Source organism: Archocentrus centrarchus, chromosome 23, assembly GCF_007364275.1.
Source record: "Archocentrus centrarchus isolate MPI-CPG fArcCen1 chromosome 23, fArcCen1, whole genome shotgun sequence".
Classification (NCBI taxonomy): domain Eukaryota; kingdom Metazoa; phylum Chordata; class Actinopteri; order Cichliformes; family Cichlidae; genus Archocentrus; species Archocentrus centrarchus.
In genome coordinates, this window is record NC_044368.1 from 2019112 (window position 1) to 2044946 (window position 25835).

General features: G+C 44.4%; 1 protein-coding gene across 1 annotated transcript in view; it reads right to left on the reverse strand.

Annotated features, from left to right (window-relative positions):
* The window catches only part of LOC115773373 (receptor-type tyrosine-protein phosphatase R), a 33636-nt gene extending 8229 nt beyond the window's left edge, over positions 1-25407 (reverse strand). Inside the window, exons 1-8 of the mRNA XM_030720079.1 lie at positions 25298-25407; positions 20110-20396; positions 9783-9896; positions 9563-9712; positions 8519-8626; positions 6761-6883; positions 6557-6678; positions 6144-6284 (exon numbers count right to left, since the gene is read on the reverse strand). Coding sequence (XP_030575939.1) covers positions 6144-6284; positions 6557-6678; positions 6761-6883; positions 8519-8626; positions 9563-9712; positions 9783-9896; positions 20110-20396; positions 25298-25343 — 1091 coding nt within the window. The 5' untranslated portion in view covers positions 25344-25407. The remainder of the gene's footprint in view (positions 1-6143; positions 6285-6556; positions 6679-6760; positions 6884-8518; positions 8627-9562; positions 9713-9782; positions 9897-20109; positions 20397-25297) is intronic.
* Between the last annotated feature and the right edge of the window lie 428 nt (positions 25408-25835).

The window sequence follows — 25835 nt, forward strand, 5'->3', positions numbered from 1 at the left end:
ATAACAAAGACATCAATATAATATTTTTTTTAATAAAACAGAGGAAATTCTTTATTGGCAGCAGATTAATAACCAACAAACTTCAGGTTGAACTCAGGTTTTTGTGTCACAAAGGCATCAGAACAAAAGGCCGAGAGGCAGACAAGACAAGGTGGGCTTTAATGGGCTTCATGTGGGCGGACTCTCTTTGTCTGGCTACGTGTCGGCCAGTTTCCGCTCCAGGATGCTGCTACTTCCAATTTGTCTGATTGCCGATTGGCTGCCATCCAGAGTGGACAACACACACACACAAAAGAGACACATACACCGAGAAAAACATCCTGTTCTCACTCCGAGCCTGAAATCTTCCTTCCTTTTCTTACCTTAAGGAACTCTGTGCGTGTAATTACCTCGCTCTGATGTAACCAGAACAAAATGGCCTCCGAGTTCTGAATGTGATTTACAGGAAGACTTACGAGCAGCAGATAACGGCTAAAGTGCTCGACATGGAGCTGAGGCGCAGATACAAATGTTTTCTTTTCAGTTATGAAACCACTTAAGGGGGAAATGAGCCTCAGCCAAGTCTGAAAGAGCTCAGAGGCAACAACTCTATGAAAATATAACTTGGGACTCTCAACATGTCTGACTGTGAAAAATGAGGTCAAACTAATTTACAAACCAAATCCAAGTTTATCACAACTCAATGTGGCTCATGTAAAAATGACTTGCTGAAGGGGGACCCTTTACTGAAACAATGTGATGAAAAATATCTTAGTCTGCAAAAACATGAAACAAAACCAATGTTTGTCAAGCTTTTATTCTTTTAAAAGGTATAAGGTTCCCATAAAGTTATTAGTTAAGGTGTTAAACATGCTTTATGAAGGTATGTTTAAAATGAATGCAGGAATCGTTAGCTTTGGTAGATGGATGCTTAAGAAAAACGCAAACAAAATATGGAGAGGGTTTATTCAGAGTCTGTTAAGATAAATGTACTCATCATGCAGCAGAGTTGGTGAGCATGCTACAGATTCACGGTCCCACTGCTTTCAGTTTATGAGTAATCAGATATTCCCCAGCTTTGCCTCGATGATGATTACTTTGGTTCGTTTCAGGGATTTCATATCAGACACAGGCCGAGGAATCTGGATTAGAGGAGCCCACCTTCCAGCTGAACAGTTTCTGATGATGCTGCAGCAATTTGAGCCACATTAAGTAATTATAATAGTAATAAAAATCACAAATCCTAAAGTATTTCAGAGTTCATTCCCTCTGCACACGACCTTTATCATGTTGGACAACTAGAGCATGAACCCAGCAGACATGGGAAACTCTGAACATCTATTTCCAAAGTGAAGCTGAAGGACGTTGAATTAAAAAAATAAAACCTGCAGCTACCACAGCTTCACATGGCTGCCATTATACCAGAATAGATTCAACTTTATTATCATTGTACACAAGTATACAACGAAAAGTATGTTCCAGAACACCCATCCAAGAAACAGGTGTCTGCGGTCATGCAGCCGTTATACCGTATGTGTATGAACTGACACCAGTACAGAAGCTACCAGTAAAATCATCCCAGGGTATAATTTAATGCTGCCCGGCTGCGGTGATATCAGCTGCTGGGAGAGACGCCTGCATTATGAAGTTTGGAGGTGTCATTACAAGAATCTGCTTTTTTTTTTTAAGTTGAAAATTACTTGGTTAAGTTCAGGAAAGAAAAACATCAGAGTTTGAGTTAAAAATGTCGGCTGTAATCAGGAACTAGCTTCTTATCTCCATCAGACTCTCAGACAGCTCCTGTCAGGGAGGGTGGCTGCACCGAGGCCCGGCGTAGGATAAAGAGGGACTGTTTATTTAAACTTCACAAGAATAAAATGTGGAGCTGAAATGAGCATGCTTAAATTAAAGTACACAACCAAAATCAGTAAAATGCTGCGACTCTTTCTGCAGGAAAGAGAGAATCAGTTTACTGCTGCAGAAACCTGAACTAATAACACAACATGCAACAGCTCTAAGCAAGTCTGTCCAATGAAACACCTCCCTTCATATAAACACCAGCCTAAGGACCTGCTGAGTCCTCTCTGATAAATATGAACTCTGTAGCCTGATTATGGAGGAAACCTACGTGACTGTCTAAATGGAAGCCTTAATACTGATAAACAGGCAGGTGATAAATTAAAAGGGAACCGCTGAACCCTTGACCCCTATGCTGTGCCCTCCACAGCAGAGCGGAGGCCACTTGTACCCTTAGAATGAAAGGTTGTTGCAAATCACCTTCATCCTGTAACATGTCTTTCCTGATGGGAGTGGTCTCTTCCAGGATGATGCCTCCCTCCAAAGGGCACAAGGGCTCACTGAGTGGTTTTAGGAGGCTGAAGATTAAAGGTCATATATGAGCCATACAAAGTCAACAAATCTTAATCCAATTCAAAATCTATGGGTGATTTTGGACAAGATCCTCCACCACCAACAAAAATCCCAAATGAGGCAAGAAGAACAGCATTCATTCCTCTAGCGGAGAATTAATGGTAAGGATCACTAATAAGACTGTTAATTAGCTTCATTTTTCACCAGTCAAAAACCTTAAATACCAAAACCTGCAGTTCCTCAAATGTCCACTGAGGGCTGCGTCCACGAGTGAGTCAGTCCCCACAGACTCCCATATTAAGATGTCCAATCTTAGAACAGAAATAAACATGTTTACAGCCTGCTACACAAAACTGTTCTGGTCTCTATAGCTAATTTCCCCCAAAATCTGAGGGGGTGAGATTTAAAAATCAAAATTTTTTTCGGTGATCTGAGACGGAATGACCCCCGTACATAACAACTGTACCTCTGCAAAACACGACCTGATCGTGGAGGAGGGGAGTGTCTCCCTGTGATCTCTGGGCCTATGTTGTCCGGGGCCTTTTGCCCCCTGGTAGGGTGTCCCAAGGCAAATTGGTCCCGAGTGATGGGCCAGACAAGGAGCGCTTCAGATGACCCTTATGACAGAAAGATCAAGGGGCTGTTTACCCTGCCCATGATAGGGTTACCAGGGCCCCACCCTGGAGCCAGGCCCGGGGAGGGTGCTCAAGGGAGAGTGCCTGGTGGCCGGGCCTTAGCCCGTGGATGAGAGGGTCACTTCCCTGTGCCTTTGGTCCAGGGAACAGGTTCTGACTATTGTTTTCACTTATGCACCGAATGACAGTTCAGAATACACCACTTTCTTGAAGTCGCTGGGTGGGGCGCTCAAGGGTGCTCTATCTGGTGACTGCTGTTCTTCTGGGAGACTTCAAGGCTCACGTGGGCAACAACAGTGAGACCTGGAGGTGTGTCATTGAGAGGAATAGTCTGCCTAACTTGAACCCGAGTGGTGTTCTGTTATTGGACTTCTGCATCATCAGATCTGCAGCCGTATGTTCTGGACACTCGGGTGAAGCGAGGGGCTGAGCTGTCAACTGATCACCACCTGGCGGTGAGTTGGATCAGGTGGCGGGGGAGGATGCTGAACAGACCCCGCCCACCTAAATGCATGATTAGGGTGCGCTGGGAACATCTGGCAGAGGCCCCGGTCCACGAGATCATCAACTCCCAAATCCAGTAGAACTTCAAACAGCATTCCAAGGGAGGTTGAGGACATTGAGTTTGAATGGACCATGTTCTGTACCTCCATGGTTGAGGCTGCTGACTTCAACTGAGGATATAATCGGGAGGTGGAAGAGATCCTTTGAGGATGTCCTTATGACATCTTCTGCAGAGGAAGCAGAGTCTGGGGATGAGGCCGGTGACTTGCCCATCCACTAGGGGTGAGGTTGCTGAGGTAGTTGGATAACTCCTTGGTGGCACAACCCTGGGGCTGGATGAGATTCACCCTGAGTTCCTGAGGGCTCTGGATGTTTGTAACAGTTGTAATTGTGATGTCTCTTTACAACAGTCTGGTCTTTTTGTGTTGATGATGTCACCAGTGTGCGCCCACCGCTCCTCAGTAGAGAGCGCGGGAGATGTGTTTTGCAGACGGACATTTTGGCTTGAGGCGGACCCTTTCCTTTCCTTTATTTTTTGTACCGTCATAGGTTGTATGAACACTGCTCGTTTTCATGTGTGTTTATGTAGCAGCCGTTCAGCCCGGCTTCATAAGGTTGTGAAGATTACGTTTATTAAAAGGGCAACACTGAAATTCCCAATGCCAGTGTGATTGTGCGTTTTTTTGCTGCCAGATAAGCACGCCCGCTGCCTCCTCTTCACCACCGAACACAACCCAGACGTTACATGTTGTAGGGCTGTCTTGGTTGACACGCCTTTGCAACGTCGCATGGAGAACTGGGGCGGTGCCACTGGATTGGCAGATTGGGGTGGTGGTCCCCATCTTCAAGAAGGGGACCAGAGGGTGTGCTCTATCACAGTCCTCAGCCTGCTCAGGAAGGTCTATGCCAGGGTGCTGGAAAGGAGGGTCCGTCTGTTAGCTGAACCTCAGATTCAAGAGGAACAATGCAGTTTTCATCCTGGTTGCAGACTCGTTTCCTGTAGGTGTTGGACTTTGCCAGGGCTGCCCTTTGTCACCAATTCTGTTCTTAATTTTTATGGACAGAATCTCTAGGCACAGCCAAGTGGCAGAAGGCGTCCACCTTGGTGGACTCAGAATCTCGTCTCTGCTCTTTGTGGATGATTCGGTCCTGTTGGCTTCATCAGGTGGTGGCCTCAGCTCACAGTGGAACAGTTCACAGTCGAGTGTGAGCGGCTGGCATGAGAACTAGCATCTCTAAGTCTGAGGCCATGGTCCTCAGCCGGGAAAGGATGGAGGGCCCACTCTGGCTCAGGGACGAGTTGTTGGATAGTAGTGACCAAAAGAGTAAGATTGTGAATACAAGCAGCAGAAATGAGCTTCCTCCAAAGCTTTGTAACACAACTAATACCACATTATCCAAAATTCATTTTTTCATAATGTTATTCTGTAATAATTAAATAATTTAGATGTGTTATTTGTTGTGCTACCAGTTTATTCTAATCTATAATAAAATCATCCAAATCATTTATAAAACGAATAAATTAAAAAAAAATAAAATGTACCTTAAATACTTGTTTTGTCAAATCGTACTTAAAATGAGATGAAAATGAACTTCATCATTACTGCTGTTGTTGCAGGACTGAATGAATGCTCGGCATGTTTGTGAAGGCAAGAACATGCTGTGTGTGTGTGTGTGTGTGTGTGTGTGTGTGTGTGTGTGTGTGTGTGTGTGTGTGTGTGTGTGTGTGTGTGTGTGTGTGTGTGTGTGTGTGTTTAGAGTACAGTAACCTCTAACCTGTGATTGTTGGAGCAGGCAGGTGTTGGTCTGTGTACGTGCTCACGAGGAACCTTTAAACAGATGTGCTTACACAAGGTGGAAGGTTCGGCCTTCTGGCTACATGAAGTCAGGACAAACATTTACTCTCATTGTTACTAGAAAACTAAAAGCTGGAAACACGAACAAAACTGTTACAAAACGAGGAACTCTGATGTTGGAAATCTAAACATAAGGTGTGCAAAAAGAAAACTGCAGAAAATTCTGGGCACTGGCTGCTTCCTGAAATCAAATGCCAGCATCTGTGCAGTTTTCTCCTGTGCTGTCTTCTGACAGCGTAAGCTGCTCTTTAGCTGTGGTGTTAAATTCACGCAGACAGATTTCATGTCAGACTTTACCGCCTCGCTGCACTCGTACAGGGACTGAATGGACCCTTGTTATAGGCCAGAAACCCCAGCATTCTGCGACCAGGGTCAAAACCGCATTGTTCCTCTTGGATCCAAGGTTCGACTAACGGAGGGACCCTCCTTTCCAGCACCCATCATAAACCTTACCAGGAAGGCCGAGGAGTGTGATCCTCCGGTCCCCCTTCTTTAAGATGGAAACCACCACCTGCAGGAGGCGCCATAAGGGTCGGGTGAAGTGTGGTGGGTGGCGGCCAAGGGCGGAGGCCCTGGCAGATCAATCCAAAGATATCAAGACTGACTTTACACTTTAGACCATTATGATTTACATATGACGTTCAGTTTGATGCCGCTCTTAATGTGACCAACTGTAGTTTGGTAGATTTTGGTAAGTTTGGTCTCCGCCCCCTCTTAACGAGGGGGAAATCATCATGTCGGAGCAGATGTTCACATCGATTAGAAACACTTCATTTCCTTCGTAAGAATAAATTCTCACCTTTCTTGCAGACCTGCAGCTGGTTTCATCCTGAAGGGGGAGGGGCAGGGCTTTAGCTCGTTACTGGCTGTAACTGGGGCGGCGCTGGGTGGGGGTGTGTGATTGGTGCTGCAGATGATGGGTACAGGTGCGGGGGCGGGGCTACGAGGAGAAAATAGAGCACAGTGAGCCTACACTGATGAAAAACCAGCAGGGTCACATTTATCACAGCAGCTCGCTCTGGAGCTTTCAGCCACGTCACAACACCTTCGAGATTTGGATCATTTCAGTTCTGAGCCTCTGCTGATGAAGACCACGTGACACAGTGGAAAAGTCTGGACTCACAATGTAAGGAGCTAAAAGGTCAGATTATTGCTTTATAAAAGAAAAATGTCCAAAGCATCATGGGAAACAGAGCAGATAAATTAAATAACCTTGGCAGCGGGACGACAGGAGGAGCGAGGTGGTAGCAGGCTGCGATTGGCTGCTGCTTGGGAATGGGTGTGGCTACAGCAGGCGGAAGCTCAGCTTGGACCATGCTTCCTGACGTGACCACCTGCAGAACACATGCTCATTAATCAGCATTCCTCAGATACCTGGCTGTTTTTAGACAAACTGTTTGGGTGCGTGTTGTTGACCTTGGTGCCCTTTGACCTCTGGGCAGGGTCTGGAGGCACTGTCGGGGTTAGGTGGAGGTCAGGGGGCGGGGCTTTCAGCTGTCTATCCGAAACCTGCACCTTTTCCTTCAGTCGGTATAAAACCTGAGGAAAGAAAAAGAGAGTGAGTTCAGATGTGCTGAGTGGAGCTGCTCCAGGCTGAGAGTCCACAGCACAGCAAAGCAGCAGAAATGAAACGCTCTATAACGACAAATTATGCTTTCATTTTTTTATTCATTTATTAAATACTGAAGGTTTTTATTACAGATCTTTTTGGCTTATTTTTTTAATTGTGTCTTATTACTTGATTTTTTAACACTTTTTCTCTTCAGGCAGGAAAGGAATTTTTCATTTTCCAATATTTGGTTTTATTTTCCTGCAGCCGCATTAATTTTTATTTAGTCTTTCCCACATCTTTGTTTCTTTTATCAGTTGCTGAGTGACTGATTTTCTCATTTCCAGGATTTTTCTTAATGTTATTTTCCATATATTTGCAGTGTTGAATTCATTTTACATTAGTTTCCTTTTTTATTCCATTTATTTTTATTTTCTATATTATTATATATTTTCCTCAAATATTTTTTTATTGTACATTAGTCCCCCCCCCCAGCAGTCACTTTTAGATTTTTTCAATAATTACAATTTTAATATTTATTTATTTTTAATTGATTTCCTATGAACATGGATACATTGTTGCTGTGGAACAGTCATGAGTAAAATCAACCAAATGTGTAATACATGAGTGCGTGTGATACCATATGAATATTTATTAACAGAGATGCGTCTGTCTAAGCCCACTGAACAAACACACTGACGACTTCTTATTTTAATTATTCCTGTTGTGATTTGTGAGAAATTTAATCATCGCCTCCAGTTTTAAAGCTTTTCTCGATTCAAAACAGGCGAAAATCTGCACTCAGCTTTCACCGCTGATTCTACTCTCAATGATTCAGTTATGCCACCGAACAGTCGGGAGCCCAAAGAGTCGGCAGGAACTCGGCCGACAGAGCGCGGAGCTCACACATCAGTGGAAACAGAAAAATAAAGACGGGCTTCATATAGTTTCTCTTTTCTTCTACTCTGTGAGTGCTGCAACTGCAGCAAAGGAAGCACACAGAGGAGCCATGAGGGGGTTTGTGTGTACAGGTGCGCCCTCATGTGGACAAGATGTGACACTGCAACTGAGACCACACACACACACACACACACACACACACACACACACACACACACACACACAGTAAAGTTGTTTTTTTATGATGTATTTCTATTGTTTCTTCTGTTTGAGGGTTTCTGATATTGTTTTACTTTTTAAAAAAATATTAAAATTTTTGATTTTATTGAATTATTAAAATTTTACTTTTTCTATTTTGGGGAGTGACTCTTTAATGTTTTTATTAACATTAAGTAAAGTTTTTTCATATAATTGTTGATTTAATTTTTATTATTTTGTTAAATAATTACTTATTAATTTGTTTTTCTTTCTTTCTTTTTAGGGAACAAACTCACGAGGAGACATCTGTACACTGGTCACAGGACCTGACGGCGTTCTCGTTAATGGATTTATTAACTGCATATTGTGGAGTGACAGCCGAGCTGTGAAGCCAGATTTTCCGCTTTGGTCCAACTTCAGCTGATCAGATCAGCAGAATCAAAACTGATATGACTAGTTTTTAGTCTAACGTTATCCATATTAGTGAGTGAGGGTCCAGGAAGCTCGTGTGTGTTGCTGCATTTTACCATCAAGCAGGTGATGACAATGACGAAGACAGTGAAGAAGAGGAGGATGGCGTAAAAGCCTTCACTGCTCCACACGTGGTCCCTCTGCTCGCCCTGGAGGACGTTTTTCTGCAGGAAAACCGAGAGAAGGAAGTCGGGAATGTTTTTAAATCAGTTTCTGGATCATCCGTTCAGCATTTTCTTTTAAACATCCCTTCATGAGCTCCACGTGTAACAGGATGTGAAGGCGTGTGGAGGTGCTGTGAAACTCTGTGTGTACTTAGATGTACGTTGACGGTTTTTCAGCTGTTAGTCTCGTTCCAGTTTGGATCCTGATCAGATGATTCAGAGATCCCGAGACCCTCAGTGATTCAAGCCCTTCAAGGATTTTAACATCTTCAGGACCTGAAGCTGTTCCAATAGTGTGATGTTCAAACTTCAGTCATCAGCTGCATTCACACCAAATACTTTCCAGCTCGTAAAACTCTGTTTTTGCCTTTGATACTTTTTCCTGGTAAAACAGAGAAATGAGGACTTTTGCCCTCAAGCAGCCATCAGAGGACCTGCAGTTTTTGGCACTTGGCTTAATTTTTATCTCCTGGAATTTGATGCTTGTCCAGGTATCCGAAATATTCCGCTTATTTCAGATCTTTATGTTAAAGAGGAAAGAAACAGAGCAAATTAATAATCTCATGTGGCAACATTTAGTCAGGGATTAATAATCTGACTAAATGTTCCCACTGCCGTCCATCTGCCTCTCGCTGACACCTGCAGGGACGTTCTCATTTGTTGCTGTAATATTACCACAGAAGAAGAACTGCGTGTCACAGCTGAGGCTCAGAGTGATAATATTACCATAATGTATAAAACTGCTTCAGTCGTGCTCGGGCTGATCGATGGCGCTTTAATACTTCTATTAAACTTTCAGCGGCGGCGCTCTGCTCGCTAATAATCTCAATCCATCCTCCCCGTCTGTCTCCATGGCAACTAATGAGGAGGCCTGACGAGGAAGTCAAGGAGACACACCAACACCTTCCAAACTCTCTCACACACACACCCACACACCTCAGTGGAGACCTCAGTGATGCCAAAGTGTCCCAGGTGGCGATGAAGCACCCTGACGTTCAGTGATTGGATGACCTCCTCGGCAAGGCGGGGCTCAGAGATCCCCAGCCTATCAGAGGACACAAAAAGCTCGATGCCATTCTTCTTCTCCTGTAAGAGAAGTCTGTCAGTCGAGCAGTCAAACAAGCAGCAGGTGAGCAGAGGGCGACCGCCCGCTTACATTCAGCTGGTTGATGTGGACGTGTCCTACAGGAACGCCCAGCGCCGCCGCCACGCCTTCTCGAAACCACCGAAGAAGACTGACGTTCAGCCTCCTCACATCCACAGCCAGGTACTGAGAGACAGAGACAGGCGAGTTAGCCGTGTATTTTTATTATTTTTATTCTCAGTGTAATTTATTATTATGACACATTTGTTCGACACTGTGGAGGGTTGATTAAAAACATGAGTCAGGATCCGCTCATTGTTGAATCATTCAAGAGGAATCATATATGGATTCATTCAAGGATTCATTTCTGGATCAAGCAATCCAAACATCAACCACCCGTCAGCTTTCCTCCTCCCCTCAGGCCTGAGGACAGAAAAAAACAACTCTGACCTGAAGATCAGTTCTCCTGCAGATGAGGATGATGATGAGGATGATGATGATGATGATGATGATGATGATGATGATGATATCAGAACAAAGAAATCAAAAGAGGAAAATGGAGCTAGAAGGGAAGCTGGAGCTTCTTTCCCAGCTGGAAGAAGAAAACCTAAATAATGAGCATGTTGGATCTTCTGCCCCTGCCTGCAGACCAGCAGTCTGCAGCTTCTTCAAACAGATCAAATCGTCCCTCCATCTGCCTCCACGTTATTTTATCTCTCTGCGCTCACACCCCACCCCCTCCTGTTTGGCTCCTCTGGTTTTCCCAACAGCCTCTCAGCTTCCAGAAACAGTGATATGACAGACACGAATGAATCACTGCAGAGTTTCCTGCAATCTGTGTGCAGAGACACAACAGGAAGCACTTCTTCAGGTGCAGACTCTGGAGGCTGATGAGCACACAGAGATGCAGTGCCTGTGGTGGCTACGTGTCTGAAGCTAAAGGTTCAGATCTATGGACTCAGATCCAAATCCTCCTCCTTCACTAAATCCCATCAAGTCCAGTTCTAATCATTTGCCTAAAGCCAGAGGGTGCTGCAGGTCTGATCAGTTAACTGGAGTTTTTATTGGAGGCTGGAGGAGGCCGCTCAGGGTTTACTGCTGCATCACTGCACATGGAGCTATGTAACTAATGTTAAATATAATAACATGAACCAAAAAGGCCTGGACCTTATTAAAAAAAACAATAATATAATAAACATATTTTCAAGTTAAAAGAAAAAACAAAGCATGGATTTTCCTGATATTCCTCCTGAGATGCTGTTCAGTAGATCAAATATATTAAGTAGACTGCATTCTGTTAGCTAGGTGGCACGCACACACACACACACACACACACACACACACACACACACACCTGCTAATTACTGCTAAATCACATGACAGTAAAATTCTCAAATTTCACTCAGACAAACTGGAGCTGTTCTTTTGGTCCAATGAAGCGCACAGCAGCCATATTATTGGTCAGAGGGCCAATCAGCAGACAGCTAGCAGCTACAGCTGCCTGTGTCTCCATCCACCTGTCAGTCAAAGAGGCCACGCCCCTAATTCCAGTTTGCAAAGAAATAAGCTATAAAAAAATAACTGAGAGCCAAACAGTTTGTATCTCATGTAACTTTAAAACTGGGAAAGCTGCTGTAAGCAGAAGAACGATGAGCAGCAGGATAAAGGATGCTAACACACGGATGCTAACAGCTCAGACGTTTATGACAGCAGACTTATTTAAAGTCTAGTTTTGATTTTAGCTCTGAGTGATAACCTCGATCACACCACCTCACACCTGCTCTGAGACACCGATGAACACAAACACAATAATCTCACACAATCTGATTTTCCTTTAAATGATACAAAATCATGAAGTCTGACCTCCACAGCTCTCCGTCCATCAGCCTCAAACCCACTGCTGCTCTACCCTCACTGTGTGTGTGTGTGTGTGTGTGTGTGTGTGTGTGTGTGTGTGTGTGTGTGTGTGTGTGTGTGTGTGTGTGTTTGCTAATGGCTACAACAACAACATGTTCTGCTGCCACTTAATTCAATATCAGGAACAAAACCACAGGCAGACGGCTCGGCACACACACTGATGTTATTATCTGACTGCGCTCTGTCACACACACACACACAGTGATATCACTGCAGAACTGGACACATCTGAACAGCCTTTATCCAACATTTAAACTGTGCAGGCTGAGCAAAAACCAAACACATAAAAATCATCACTTTAATGTGAACCAAAGCCAGGACTGCAGTCTGACCTCAGACGCTTCATCTCCTGCTGAACAACATCATCAACCCCAAAACCAAAGAAATCCACAAAATGATCAGTTTTATGCTCCAAGCTGACAAACCTGCTCAGACTGCTTCATTTTATGTCCTCTTAGCTGAACATGACTTCACAGGCTGAAAACCTCAAAATTATTTTGTTTCCTGACATCAACGAACAGAAAATCAAAAAGATAATTTAGAAATGTTCTGATATTAAAATTGGCTCAAAGTCAAAAATGATAAAGTTCTTAAACTGAACCACTCCGGTGTCCTCAGTGCTTTAAAATGACCTCAACACTTATTCAAACATCTAAATTTATATTTTTTGTGAATTAAAGTGAAACCGTTTGAGCCTCAAGAACGGAACAAACGCGCATCAGCTGAGCAGCTCAGTGAATCTAAACTGAGAGAGAGCCAAAAATAGAAACAAGCTTATCAAAGATCCTCCTAAAAAGCAGCTACAGCCTTAAATTCATTACCATAAAAAAGAGAAACAGGTGAGAGGACCTGCTCACCACTCACCTACACAGCCTTACCAATCAAACATCCCTGCCGACGGCCACAGGAAGCTTTCCCTGAATGCGCGCGCGCACACACACGCACACACACGCACACACACGCACACACACGCACACACACACACACACACACACACACACACACACACACACACACACACACACACACACACACACACAGAATCAGGCGATGCGCCTCGCAGTCACAGCTCAGGGACTTTTCGCTTCACTTCCTGAGCTCTTCATTCCCTGATCTCTCATTGGCTTAGAGCTCGACCTGCCACCTGATTGGCCGTTGTCCCAGTAATGCCATTATCCCGCTGCGCTTCCTGTCGAGATCAGGTGCTATTTCTGTCCCACATACACATACAAACACACACAGGCATGTATGCGCGCACACACACACACACACACACACACTGACCTGACGCTATCAGCTAATTAGCTGATAGCGACAGGTCAGTGTGTGTGTGTGTGTGTGTGTGTGTGTGTGTGTGTGTGTGTGTGTGTGTGTGGGGGGGGGGGGGTAAAGCAGTGGGGACAAACTATCAAATCTAAAAAGGTTTAAGAGATGGAGCAGAGAGCAAAACAGAAACAACAAAAGCAGGAAAAGGAGGTTAAACTCACTGAGCTCAGCAGCTCATCGATCAGTTTGTTAACACATGAGTAATGGCAGCTATTTAAAGGAAATAAATAGAAAAGCCAATTAAAACCATCCCAGTGGCCTCTGAGGAACTGTGAGGGTCACAGTTTTGTCCTGTTTCAGGGAACAAACTTAGTTATTATTTAAAAACATTCACTTAATAATATCAACATCATGGAAAAAACAGAGTAAAAGTACTCATGCAGAATCATACAGTGTGCATTATTATTATTATGGGATCTGATTGATTCTTTAATGTATATCACTTTAATGTTGCAGCTGGAGTCTCACAAGACCAAGTAATCAGAGAGATCAATAAAACATTATTAGTTGCTGCCCTGTAAATAAGCAGGTTCCATTTAGTTAAACAGTAAATGGTTTATAACTCAGAGGCTCAGAAATGAACCCTGAAGTACTGAATATGCAGTTCCCCCAGTGTCCACCGAAGGCGCCACAGTGAGTCAGTCCCCATAGACTGCCATGTTAAAGCTTTACAGACAGACACACACACACACACAGTTTCACCATATCCCCCAGCACCAGCCACCTTACTTTATTACTTATTTTTTATTTACAGTAGAAATCACCTCAGTCAGAATCAAATGGCCCATGGAGTTTTATCCGATTTGTAAAAAAAAAAAAAAAAATCCATCTTATGTGTAAGTCGGATAAAATACAATTCTTCCAAATATCAGTTTGGGGTCTAACAGTGAATTTCACTAAATTTTCTTCTGCTTCATCTCTGGATTTTATAATCTCATATTTTTGCTCCTAAGTGTGACTTTATAGTTTACGCTTGCCTCCTGCGCTGCCATGATTGCCTCCGGTGAAATGAACTGATTCGCCCGTGCAGCCAATCCAGACATGACGTGACTGACAGACACTAAAGCGATCTGCAGGCGTTGTTAGTGTGTAGTCGTGCATGAACGAGCCGATCCATGGAGACGGGAGCTGAGGAGGGCTTTGGCGCTAAACTCATCCGATTTATGCGATCATATTTAATTGGAAATGTATCACAATGGGAGCAGATTTTTCACCCGAGGTAGGAGAAAATCCAACTTGTATGATCTGACTTAGGAGATGATTTTAATGGAATTAACGTTAGGAACAGTCGGGACCTGCAGAAGGCATCCGACGAAAATCCGATTTGTGCGACTTCGACTTTCTGCTGTATTTTACAGCCACTGTGTTGATGCTACAGTTACTGTGTAGAATTAGTGTGTATATATTGTGTATATTGAACATTTTAATCTACTGTATATACACTGTGTTCATTTTGAGTTTTATTGTATATTTCATGTTTTATATTGAACACTGTGGGTCGTGGGAAACGTGATTTCAGTTCTCCGTGTGTTTCGTACAGTCAGCAGCAACAGTTGAATTGATGAACTACAATGTTGCCTCGCCGGGTGACAAATTAAAGGAAAAACCACCATAAAGTGTGGAGTACAGAGGCCAGGCAAAGTCGTTCGGAACAGTAGGTAATTATGAAATCATTTCATTAATAATGAAGATCATGAAACAAAATAATCCAAGCAGAGAATTCATTTTGACTGCTTAACATCACCTAATTAGTCAGAGACACAAGGCTGCAGGCAGAGCTGGTAAGATCTCCTCTAATGTGATTTTAATCGCTGATTTTTTCATAACTGTGCAGAATCGGCCTCAGTGCAGAACGCCGGCGGGAAAAACGTGAGCGACACGTGACACCCAGCCCACACACACACACACACACACACACACACACACACACACACACACACAGCTGAGTAAGTGGGATAACATGAGGTTTAATTATTCATGCTTGTGTTGCTTCCTTTGAGAAAAATTACTCCTGTTCCATTTTTCCAGCTCAGAGGAGCAGTCACGTGACATTATTCTATTTCAATAGTCTAATCACTGAAGATGGGAATTTTTACTACATTTTGCATCCATATTATCCATAATTATTATCACTGTACTATCTGATTTTGGGGGGATTTTTAGCCTTTATTGTGACATAACAGCTGAGAGTTGACAGGAAAGCTGGGAGAAAGCGGAGGGAAGCCCGGGGAGAAATCAAACCTGGGTCTCTGCAGTAACACTGTGGCTCACCCGTTCAACCCAGGGAGATGATTATTATTACCCATTATGTGATTCTATAAGGGGCTGAAACTTACTTTGAAAGGTGAACTTTTCTACTTCCTGAGAAACTCCTCTTGGCTTCAAAACAAAACTGCAGAGCTGTCATCATTCAGCCATCCAGTAACAAAATACTGCCCTACCATAAATCTGATAACCAGCTGCTGTCAAATACAGCTCCGGTTCCAGAAAGGGTGGGATGCTGTGGACAGTGGAAATAATGCAAATCTCATAAACCCTGAGAAAATGTTCCAAAAAATATGATCTGACTGTGGATAGCAGCAGATTTCTCCAGAATCTTGGAATCTTTTGATGAGATTTTGTTCTGTAGATGATGAAATACTCTTCACAATTTTACATTGAGGAACATCAGTGAACCTTCTACTTCTGAGAACCTCTAAGACCCTCTGTTAGACCCCATCATCTTACTGACCTGCTGCCAAACAACCTGCAAAATGTTCCTCCAGCTGTTGCTGCCCCACCCCCACTATCCTGAGACCCCATCAGATTGAATGCCATGTTGTTTGTGTTCTGCTGTGATGGAAATATGGATTTATGAGGTTTGTGAATCACGGTATTGTTTTTGTTGGTCTGTTTTCTCACATTTTACACAGCATCGTAACTTCGTTGGATCGTTTGGGTCCGAGTTCAGGAGCTGGCTGAGCGAGACGACACTGCCACCATCAGATCGAACCACAAATTACACCAGTGTCCTAAAACCTTCAGTTGTTACAGACCACAGAGAATTCATGCATTTAAAAAAAAAATAATTTCAGTCTGATTCTGTAAAAGTCACAATTTAAAATATCTAAAAAGGTACCTAAGTGCTTCACTGGAAATAAAATTAGACTGCAGTGTTAAACTTCTCTAAAGATCCCAAGTATGCATTTAAAACGCTGCCCAAACACTGTTAACACAAACCTTTATACAGAAAACACACAAACCTGCAGTGTTTAGTAGCTAATGGAGCTAACTGAGCTAATGGAGCTAACTGAGCTAATGGAGCTAACTGAGCTAATGGAGCTAACTGAGCTAATGGAGCTAACTGAGCTAATGGAGCTAACGGTGTGAACAGAGCGGTGGGTGAATCATGTTCCTCTCTGTGGGTTTGAAGTGGCGTCAAAGTTCCCTCCACGATCAGTCACCCCACACACACACACACACACACACACACACACACACACACACATTATTTATTCCCTTAACACAAACACTGTGATGTGTGTAGGCAGAGATCTGAACTCGCCTGCTGAATGTTTAAACAGGATTTTTGCACCTTTGGAAATTTGAAGCTTTTATTTTATATTTTACTGATTATGAAGCCTTTCAGACGTTTACGTGCAAATAAAGCATGACTTAAACATGAACCATTATTTCTGCCACATTATTAACATTCATATAATATGAAAAGTTTAACCTATAAATACCCAATGATACAAATGTTTAAATAAGCACAACACCCTGTATCGTACCCTAGACCCCTGTGGTAACACATCTGCAGAAACTAATGCAGCTACAATACATAATAGGGAAAAGTGATTAAAGTAATCCAGTATTTGTTCCCAGTGCTTTAGATTTTTATCCTTCACAGGGAGGCATCGAACGCATCCCAAATTCCTCCTGCAGTAGAATTCCTGCTGGAGTCGTAAAGTGTCACTTTTATATCGAGTCCAGCAGAATTTATATGCACCAACCAACTCACACATGAAGTGCAGCACACACACACACACACACACACACACACTATAGTGTCTTGCAGGCATGCGATAGGATGCAGAGACAGGAGGTGACTGGGTACCATCTGGGAGTTACGCAACTGCTCTGCTTCTCTCAGCTTCCATCAGAGCATGCTCTTCATGTCATATCATGTCAACATATCATAACACAATAGTAACAACATGAGGCTCAGAAAGAAGCCTGCAAGCCGGCACATTTAAGAAATGCAGCAGAGGAGACTGAGAGCAGCAACTGTAGGAGGTGTGGGGGTGGATGGAGATAAGAGGAAGTTTCAGGTCATTTATGGGGAAAAAACATCTCACCAAGCCAGGCTTACGCATATCATACTTTTATAAAACTACGCAGCCTGGAAATGGCCTGTAAGTGATGACAGGTCAACAGTGTGGCTCCAACGGACCTCATTTTGCTGTCTGACAACAAAAAACAGGAAACAGGTTATTAAGGTGGATGGTGACATAGGCGGCTGTAGCTGTTAGCTGTCTGCTAGGCTTCACCTCAGCTAACTGGAGTCCCTGAATTGGACCTCTGGACCGTGTTGGTGCTGTTGGAGACTACTGAATGCACCACAGTCACCTACAAACTCTGAATAGTACTGAGGCACCATCCTGTCAGACTGGGGTCAACATGTTTTGCAGATTTGTGGGGTACACATATCACTGAGCCTGAGAGTAAATCCTGACAGATAGATGAACTACTGCTGATTGAAACATGCAAATATTATTTTTATATTTAGAGAAATGACCAGAGGAGGCTGAGGTCAGTGCTCGACTGTGACACAAAAACTCTCTGTCCATCAGTGGGGGTGGGAGTGGGAGTGGGGGGTGGGAGGGTTCACAGTGGAGGGCAGCCTGCAGGGATGGTCATGTGACCACATGTGACACAACTAATGGAAGCGTGCACTGAGCCTAGCAGCAGTTTCTCATTGATAAAAGCAGAAACGTCAACAGAGCAGGACGAAGATCCGACTGCGTCCCATCGGCATCACGGGAGCCTCCCAAAATCCCTCAAAGCTGACAAATCAGTAACTCAGCTACACAACTGAATTCAAACTAAAAGTGCAGATAAATTGTGTTAAATTCATGAAGGAAATAAATGCTTGTTTACTGAAAAAAAGTCATAAAAGCAGTGAATCTAATTTCTAAACAGCTGCACATGCATTAGTGTTAGTATGATATTCTCAAAGGGTAATAAGCAATATCATTTGAATATATGGATCGAGCTGCTTTATGGAAATTCTAGGTTACAGTATATTTGGTGAATTTCATGGTTAAAGTGTTTGGTTAAGTATGTTATTTCCTTAAATACAAATGTTTCAGTTTTATTGCTCAAGCATTGTGAAAGGCGACCTTTGACCTCACTGAAGGGACCTACGGTCTGATCCAGACACAAACACAGAGGGAGACCAAACCAAAGAGAGACTTCTCGTTTCCTCTGGAGGTTTCTCCTCCACTCCCACAGGGCATCTGTGGCGACGACACCTGTGACTGAAAGACTGTGGGAGTGTTGGTGGTGAGACTTCACAGTTGCAGATATTGAGTTAAATGAATCATCCACAGCGTTTCCGCTATAAATAAATGCCTGTGTGCTGAGAATCAGATGACTGACCACAACTCTGAAGACACACAAGAAATCAATCACAATAATGTAATCAGTACAGCTGCATCAATCAGATAAAAATGCTGCAGAAACTATTTAATGTTCACATATTTGATGCATGAACTCCTAGAACTAGGGTCATGTAGAGTATCCTCTGCTTTGTTTGCATGAATTTGGGTATGCTTTTTCAGGCGTTTTTGTTGATTTTGGAGCAGCCAGTTAAGGGGTTAAATAAGATAATTATTACTCCTGCTAAGTGAGGACAGCAGCATCACTGAATTGCAGCCAATTTCTGTACAAACTGGTTCAGAGCTTCAGTCAGAACCTCTCCACGGGGGAGGGGGGGGCAGCCAATCAGAAGGAAGCTGTTTTATAAGGAAGCGTTCCCTGAGTCGTTTCAGAAAACTCATTTTGCTGTGACTCATGCAGTTACAGCAATGAGAGGATGAAAATATTTCACAGACTTGCTAAAAAAGAAAATCCTCATGAGAGTAAAAAAGCATTTATAAATGTATTCTTTGTTTCCTCGGCTGAGACCAACACACTCGTGCAGCAGTGTGTGAGCGCAGCACGGACTGCAAACACCGCTGAACCTGCCTTCAGTGTCTGTAAAAATAAATGTTATGGAGCTTCAAACCAGGATTATTCCTGAGAAGATCCCGTCTGTGTCTCCGTATCGCCTTTCCCCATCTCCCTCCCTCACTCACCCGTCTTTGTCTCAATGTCACTCTGAAGGTCGCTGCGGTTTATCCCAGAGTTACGTAACCGCCCCATTGTGAAGGTAAAGTGGGTCTCTCATGCACACACACTCACACTCTCGATCGAGGTTACCATAGCAACAGAGAATGCAGCATCTCTCCTCCCCCGGCGATGTGGATGGAGTGTCTGCGGCTCCTCATCCATCATTCACTTACTGTCCCTTCACTCTGACCTCTGACCTTCGCAGCATCAGGTCCCTGTAACCTCCCTCACCCCGTTTATCTCACAGTCATATCAGTGGTGAGAAAATAAGATGAGTGACTCACACCAGCATCCAGAAATTCCTTATCTGCTCCCCTCAGCTGCTGGAATTATGCGGCTGTCAAACTGACATTTCAGTCAGTTTGGATTCCTGTTGGTCTTCCAGGGATTAAATCCAGGAATGTTACTGTGACTGGAATGCATTTCAGAAACTGAGCATGCTCATCGAGGACCACAGACACTCAATTTTCTGTATTCTGGTGAATTTTTATGCACCAATTTGTACCTTTCCTGCATTGATTTATGCAGGAGAGGCATTAAGGGAAAGACAGAATTCCTGCTTGTCCTGGACTTCAGTGACATAAGATGCTAAAATCATAACCTGGGAAGCTGCATCAAACCCAACACAGGCTGACTGTGTTCATCGCTCCCTCCTCTGAGTCTCAGCAGCTCTGAGCCATAAGAATCCCACTGACATCAAACTACACCCCCAAACCTAAGCCACGCCCACCAAACATTGAGACGTGTTCCTGTGAATGCGCTTTTTTTTCCTCAGAGAACTCACCACAGTAACCAGGTGTCGTGCAGAGACGGCGGCGCGCTCCGGCGGCGCCTCGTGATGCGCCTCGTGATGCGGTCGCGCCAGCAGGTTGAGGCTTCGCTGGCCAGGGTGCTCCTGATGAAACAGAGCATCCGGTATCCCTTTGGCTAACCTGGCAGGGCGCTGATGGTGATGATGATGATGGTGGAGGTGGTGGGACTCTGGCAGTTTGTTCACATCGTCCTGAGCATACAGAGATGGGGGAAATCGACCCGAGTGGCGGAACGGTGAGGAGCCATCAGAAGATGATTCTGTGGAGAAAAGAGAGAAAAAACACTTTTTGGTGCTCTGATTGTTGGACGGGATCACGCAGCTGTGCTTTGACTGCACAGCTGCGTTAATGAATCATGCAGCTTTTTCACTGCGCTGGAGTCAGAGTGCGTGAGAGGAAACCCCTGCACACCAACTGAAGCCACCCAACCGTGATGAATGTGAACACTGCATAATTCACCATCAGAAAACCCTGAGGAAGCAGCACAGCAGTGGCTGTGATATCACACACTGCTCAAATGTTCATATTTTAGCTGCTACCATGTTGTTGCTAGTGTGTGATCATATTTAAATGAGAGGGTACAGTGCTGAGTTATCAGCTAATTCTCACACACACACACACACACACACAGCTGCTAATCAGTGCTCAGTAACATTCAAATAAAATCCTCAAATCTCACTCAGCAAACTGAAGCTCCGCCCTCTTGGACAGTCTGTTACTTCAATGAAGCCACAGCAGCCATATTATTGGTCAGATAATTAAAAAGGCTCCAACAGCACCCACATGGTCCTGAGGTCCAGTTAGCTGAGGTGAAGCCTAGCAGACAGCTAGCAGCTACAGCCGCCTGTGTCGCCATCCACCTGTCAGTCAGAGAGGCCACGCCCCTAATTATGCAAACTTTAAGCCTTGACCCAATTTAAACAGGTGAGTTATATGTGGGCATTAGAGGAACTGCAGTTTTTGGCACTTAAAAATACAGAAATGTTTTTTTTTAATTATTGCAGTAAATGTGGGGAATGTTTACTGCAGAAGTCAAGAATCAGATGAGTTACTAATTAAAATAATTTCAGTGATTACTGGTTATTTGACAGTAGTACTGAGCCTAATATTAGCAGTCTTTTACTTGATATTAATTCTACACGATACATTTGAAAAATCATCTGCTAGATTTTGTTCAATTCAAGCTTTGATTTGTAAGAGAAACACCAGACAAAAAGAAACAACATGATAGAGGCCAAAACTCTGATGTCTGAGATACCTGAGGCTTCAGCATGTTTACAGGCAAATGGGCCGTGTCCATCTTTTATATACAGTCTTAGGTAAACAGTACACAGTGAGAAATGAGCCGTAGAAATCACTGAGGACGGATTTTTCTCAGTCTTTTCAAACAAGACTCGAGGAAGAAGACATGCAGTGAGGAGACAAAGTTTCACTGTTCAGCCGTCCAACTGTTGTACAAACGTCGTGCCGTGTCCTCCTTCTCGTGCCTCTTATCTTTGAGGCGTGCCGTCCTCTGGCACATCACATTCAGCATCTCTCCCAGAGATGAAGAGAACGCAGCAGACGCAATGAGAGCAGGAGATCCCATCTGCCTGCCTCTGCCAGCCCAGAGACTTCCATCAGTCTGCAGGCTGAGAGGAAAGCCCTGCACACCGACCGAAGCCACCCAACCGTGATGAATATGAATGCTGCATAATTCACCATTGGTCTTTATTTATCCTGGGGTGGGGGGGTGGGGGGGGGCACTTTCTACAGCAGCATCCTGTTACACATTCACAGTCGCCCAGACTGGGGAAGGACCTGAGATGGGCCTTTCTATTTAAAGAACACTAAGACATGAAGGAGCCATCAGCAGCAGCCTGAGGTCTTCTTCATCTCCAGTTTGCTGAGTATAAACTCAGCATGAACCTGCAGCTTCCTGAATATGTTTCCAGGGATGCTCACAGCAGACAGACTGTGCCTTAAACCTGGCAGCAGGGGTGAATCCTTCACATGCTTTAATTCAGTCTGCACTCGATTCCAGGATCTGACCAACATTCATGCTGCACACACAAACGTTTAAATACGCCTCCAGAGTTCTTTATGTGTTCATATGTAACCAGCTGGGAATCACAGAAATGTCTTATAGCTGCCGTGAGCTGAGTGGCTTTAACAAAACTATATCTTAACATATGAAACACAAAAATATCATTTCATGAAGGCAGGGAGCAAAAACAGTCACGACTGAATAAAGAAATACAAAGAAAGATCGTTCTAATCTGTTTCTGCTCCCTAGTTAAACAATGCTGTTAAAATGCCGGCTGTGTCGTCAGGAGGAGGAGGAGGAGGGAGCAGATGATGCTGGAAGTTTCTCCTGCAGCTTCAGTCTGAGCTGACAGGCTGTTCTTCCAGCCGTCTGTTAGAGCCAAATGTTTGTTCTGGCACAAAACACCCGGGAAAGAAGAACGTGTCCCCGGACTGCTGCCTGTCTGCAGAGATGAGTTTTCTCTGCTGCAGCAGAGCCAAAAATCTGCTTTCTGTGACTCACACACAGACAGGAAGTGAAGGCGTTCAGAACAAAGTGTTTCCTGTAAAAACAGGTTTGATTGGTTCATTTCAACACAAATGGATCCATTCAATGTTGCCGTGTAACATAAAGAACAACAGGAAGCTGACGCAGCTCCTCTCGTCTCTCTCTGGCATCTTTCCCCTAGCGACAGCGTCCTGGTTGCTATGTACAATGCTGAGCTGAGCTGTGCTCTGATTGGACAGAGGAGCCGACCCTGCCTTTTCTTCATGGGGCCGCCAGCAAATCACAGGCCAAATTACAGCAAGGGTGAAACCTTCAGTGTGTGTGTGTGTGTGTGTGTGTGTGTGTGTGTGTGTGTGTGTGTGTGTGTGTACTGTACATGTCTAAGGAGGAGCCATCTACAAATGATCAAAAACATGGAGGAGAGGTCTCTGACTTCTTGTTCCCTCCGGTCTTTGTAAAGTTTGATCTGCAGGAACTTTTTTGAAAATTGGACAAAGAAAACAAAACTTCACGTAAACTGATCTCAGAAATGTTCCCTACACTGTGGCCTACAGGGAGACTGGATGGGAAAGAGGGGCGTGGCCACTGTGACATCACCGTTTGGTTTCTGGACTCTGCATTTTGAAGTCGTAACGTTCGCTCTCATTACATTAGTTATAGAGACCACAACTGTTTCAGGGCTCTGCAAATCCGGCTAAAAGCAGCATGGATGCCACAGAGTGATGAAGCTTCAGGAGCTTCCTATCAGTCGGTCACAAAGGTCACAGGTCACTGATTGTGCATCAGAGCGGATCAGTGGTCCCAGCAGCTCAGGAGATAAAATAAGCTTAGACGTTATTGTGGCGTTTCTGATTCTCTGATCTACAACGAACATCCACAAGCTTCAGCTGCCAAAGTAGTTTCAGCGTTTGCTGCTTTATGGAGGAAGAAAGAAAAGGCCGCGGATGCTGGAAGAAGCTGAGCCACAACACAAATCCTCCTGACTTAAAACTGAGTTCAGGTTTAGAGATGGAAAATCAGCATGCTGTGGAAAAACCTCCGTGCTGCCTTCTGATTGTAACAGAACCCTTTAAGGTCCTGCAGCTCCAGCAGGAACTCTGCTCTTTCAGTTTTCCTTGCCTTAAAATCAGAAATCCCGGTCAGGAGGTGAGACCCGGATGTTACGGCCGTCCTCGTGTGGGTCCAGAATCACAACCTAACTTTTTAAGGCAATAACCTCCTGAGACCCGAGCTCCTGTCTGCGATGCATTTTCAATTTCTCCTAGATATTTGTGATCAGATGGACCTGATATGTATAGAAACTAAGCTTCCTCTTTGAACAGGAAGTTGTATTTTGTTACATGGTTGTTAAATACCTTTGAGAGAAAAAAGATGTCCTCACTGGGATTATTTTATAGCATAACACAACAAAAACAACATGACTTAACAAATGTAACGATCCCACATGTGCACGCAGGGTCTCAGGAATTCCTGTCAGAACACGCCTGACCCGAGTCCCTGGAAAAGAGGAATTTCCAGATCCCGCCTCTTCTGGGAAGCCTTTTCCCAAATTGGGATAAACCTGATGACGCACCAAACCTTTTACATGACCTCATGCAGAGCAAAGCAAACCTCTGCTCCCTGCCTTTATTAGAGCTATTCCGGTTGTTCCAGTTCACCTGCCTGGGAAAGCTAAAAGCAGCTACCAGGGAATACAGAAGTGCCATCCTCTTCCTGTTTTGGAGGTTTCGTGTTCCCCGGAGGGTTGATGCCCAGTGACAGACGGAGCAGCAATGATGCACTTCATCAGTGCATTCTCCAATAAGAAAAGCTCGTCTTTGAACAACAACACAGCAGGAATCTGATGGGATTTGGAGGATTTTCCAATGCGAGGTTTCCAGTCTACAAAGTAAATGAGCCAAAAAAAGGCCCCAAACAGTAGGAGAAAAAGCTCCAGACGCTGCAGAGCTCCAGCTTTTTCTCAGCCTGCTGCCACAAATCGGTAAAAGTGGAGCCCCGCAGTGAGCGAGCAGTTGGTCTCATTCCTGCACCTCTTTGGCATGAACACAGTCATTTCATCACACCCTGCAGCAATCCTGGGACACATCAGTCTGTGGCTGTGAATCCCTGCAGGGGGGCCACTTCATGTGTAAAATAGAGCAGCTGCCAGTTAGGAGGCAGGTTTGTTGGGACAGGCTGGTGGTTTACTCTGACCTAGTTTCAGTTTTGGGGCTCTGCTCAGGGACTGATGCAGTGAGGATCCCAGCACCTTCAGGTGGATCAGTCACAGGAAAGAAGCTTCTTTAAATGTGCAGGTCTAACAGCACCGTCCTCACACTGATTCATCCTGACAAACACCCCCAGCATGCTGCACAGCATCACTACGTATGCATGCTGCATGCTTCTGTGGAAGGACTGAAGGGAGTGAATGTGCAGTAGTGGTATATGAATATAGCGTCAATGCATAAACTCGTGTTATGAATGCTCGCAGTTATTCTTGCTCATTTGATCAGAGCTGACATTCAGCCACTTCACAGACACGCACAGCTCTCACACCAGGAGCTGAGGGCAGCGCCTCATGTTTCCAGGGTGGATGCTAGAAACATATTTGATGTGCTAATCCTTCCCTTTGCTGCTGCTGATATCGGTGTGAGGTAACAGACGCTTACCTGTGACCAGCAGCTGTGTCCAGATTAGACACAAGCAGAGAAACATGGTGAGAAACGCTCTTCCTCCTCCTCTGCAGCTCTTCTTCCTCTGCAGCCCGAACGAAAACAGATCGGGCTTTTATTCTCTGCAGCTTTGCTCGCTGCTGTAATCACGCATCAAGGAAGCAGCTCGTGGATATTTTCGTTCATTAAGCAGCCGCTGCCAAAGCTCCGGAGATCCGCTCCAAACCCGACTCCCCGCGACTCTCCTTCCCCGCCCTGCGGTGCCCTACAGCGGCCTGGCTGAAGAAGGAAGAGCCGCTCTGCAGTAGCGGCGGCTCCGAGCGCAAACAGAGGGTTCTCTCATCTGACCGCAAGAAGAGAAATATTTTCTGCCGAGATCAGGATCAGGTAAAGGATGAAGACTGGCGAGGAAGAGGAGGAGAGGAGGCGTGGAAAGGAAGAGAGGAAGAAGAGGATTCGTCCTTAAAAATATCAGCGCTTCAAACTCATCTTCATTAGAATAAATATATATATATATATATATATATATATATAT